The 2,001-nt window shown below is 33.4% G+C and overlaps 1 protein-coding gene across 1 annotated transcript; it reads left to right on the top strand.

Moving 5' to 3' along the window:
- On the top strand, nt 1-1,395 carry LOC143609877 (uncharacterized). The gene is made up of 3 exons (XM_077084512.1): nt 1-441; nt 614-744; nt 831-1,395. Exons 1-3 carry the CDS (start codon nt 1-3, stop codon nt 1,393-1,395), a joined length of 1,137 nt encoding a protein of 378 aa, XP_076940627.1.
- The last annotated feature ends 606 nt before the right edge of the window (nt 1,396-2,001 follow it).

The following is a 2,001-nucleotide window of genomic DNA, read 5'->3' as shown; positions in this document are numbered from 1 at the left end:
ATGGATAAAGTTAATGTGAAAAAATGTGCATTCTTTAGCCACCTTAAAACTTCACAACATATAAATTGTTTGGTATTCGCCGAAAACTTTTTGAACCAAGAAGCATATATTGAAACCCGACTTTTAAAGCAAACTCAAGAGGAAATAGTGAAGTACCGTTTACGATTAATAGCTACTGTTGATGTAGTTCGTTGGTTGAGATTTCAAGCTTGTGCTTTAAGAGGACATGATGAATCTTCTAAGTCAAAAAATCGAGGAAACTTGATTGAATTGCTAAAACTTCTAGCTTCTTATAATGATGAAATTGCCAAGGTTATATTAGAGGATGCTCCTTATAATTCAAAGTATACTTCGAGTGATATTCAAAAAGAAATTCTTAGCATTATTGCAAACATAGTTCGAAAGAATACTAGTAGTGAAGTGGAGGATTCATTCTTTTGTGTAATGATTGATGAGTCATGAGATGAGTTGAAAAAGTAGCAAATGGCCATAGTTTTGAGATTCGGTGATGCAAAAGGGATGATACAAGAAAGGTTATGATTTGGTTCATGTTACGGATACTTTATCAGCAACATTGAAAACAAGTTTTTGGAAACAACTTTCGCATTATCAGTTAGATGTTAAAAGATTATGTGGTCAAGGTTTTGATGGTGCTAGTAATATGAGAGGGGAATGGAACGGATTAGAAACACTTGTTCATTATGTGTGTCCTTATGCATATTACGTTTACTGTTTTGCCCACAGGTTAATTACTTGTTTGATATTCTCTTTCGTCTTTGGTTTGACTAGAATACTCTTATGCTTATTACGTTTTTGTGCTTTGATCATAGGTTACAACTTTCCTTGGTTTATGCTTCAAGGGAAGTTATTCCAATACACAAGTTCTTTAATAAACTAGTCTTCACAATTAATGTGGTTTGTGCTTCTAATAAGTGTTATGATGAGTTACAAAAGGCAAAGACAAAAGAGATTAAAAAGTTGTTGGAAATGGGTGAAATCAAATCGAGATCAGGACTAAATCAAGTTGGGACATTAAGAAGCGCTAATGATACACGTTGGGGTTCTCATTTTAACTCCGTTTGTAGTTTGATTGACATGTTTGGTGCCACTCGAGCTGTTCTCCAAAGAATAATTGAAGACTTATCTCATACTACTTTTTCTCAATGTAGAGCTACTGATACAGCTTGCGATTACTTGAAATCATTTGACTTTGTGTTTACTTCACATGATGAAGGAAGCATTGGGAAAACTGAAACACTTTCTCAAGCATTACAAAAGAAATCCCAAGATATTCTTAATGCTACGGAGTTAGTTTCTTCAACAAAGGCTAATCTAAATGAATTTAGAAACAATGGATGGGAGTATTTTCTTGCAATAGTTACTTTTTTTTGGTAATAAGTATCTAATACAAATGCTAGATATGAATGCTCCATATACTTCTACTTGATCTCGTCCTCGTAAAGCAGATTTTCATGTTGCATTTGAACATTATTACCGAGTAGATCTCTTTACATCCACATTGGACAAACAACTAGAAGAGTTAAATAGTAAATTTGATGAGAATGCAATGGAGCTGTTAACTCCTAGTTCTAGTTTAGTTTCAAAAGAGATTGATGTTGATAAGATTTGTCATCTTGTTAAGAAGTATTATCCTTAAGATCTTACGGAGCAAAATTACTCTTTTACAATATCAACTGGAAAGTTTTAATTTTGAAATGCCAGAGAATACCAATCTAAGTGTTGTTTTAAGTATTTCTGATTTATGCAAAAGTCTTGTGGAAACTCATAAACGTGAGACGTACCTTTGGTTGATAGAGTGGTTCGGCTAATCTTGACACTTCTAGTTTCTACTGCAACAACATAGAGGAGGGTTTTCAACAATGAAAATATTCAAGAATCGCCTTCGCAATAAGATGTCAGATGAGTATCTCGCGAATAACTTGATGGTTCACATAGAAAAAGAAATTGTTGAAACATTTGATTCGGAATCTATAATTGTGA

The sequence above is a fragment of the Bidens hawaiensis genome, unplaced genomic scaffold (genome assembly GCF_021521415.1).
Source record: "Bidens hawaiensis isolate Kalapana, Puna unplaced genomic scaffold, B.hawaiensis_p1.1 tig00017823_1, whole genome shotgun sequence".
In the NCBI taxonomy this organism is placed as follows: Eukaryota; Viridiplantae; Streptophyta; class Magnoliopsida; order Asterales; family Asteraceae; genus Bidens; species Bidens hawaiensis.
Note: the sequence above shows the minus strand (reverse complement) of the source record. Positions and strands in the feature narration are given on the sequence as shown.

Excerpts from the sequence above, each read along its gene's own strand:
- LOC143609877 (XM_077084512.1), top strand. The coding sequence starts at position 1 with ATGGATAAAGTTAATGTGAAAAAATGTGCATTCTTTAGCCACCTTAAA. Across the intron at positions 442-613 it reads TGGAGGATTCATTCTTTTGT|TTAGATGTTAAAAGATTATG; the intron begins GTAATGATTGAT and ends TCGCATTATCAG. Across the intron at positions 745-830 it reads GTTTACTGTTTTGCCCACAG|GTTACAACTTTCCTTGGTTT; the intron begins GTTAATTACTTG and ends CTTTGATCATAG.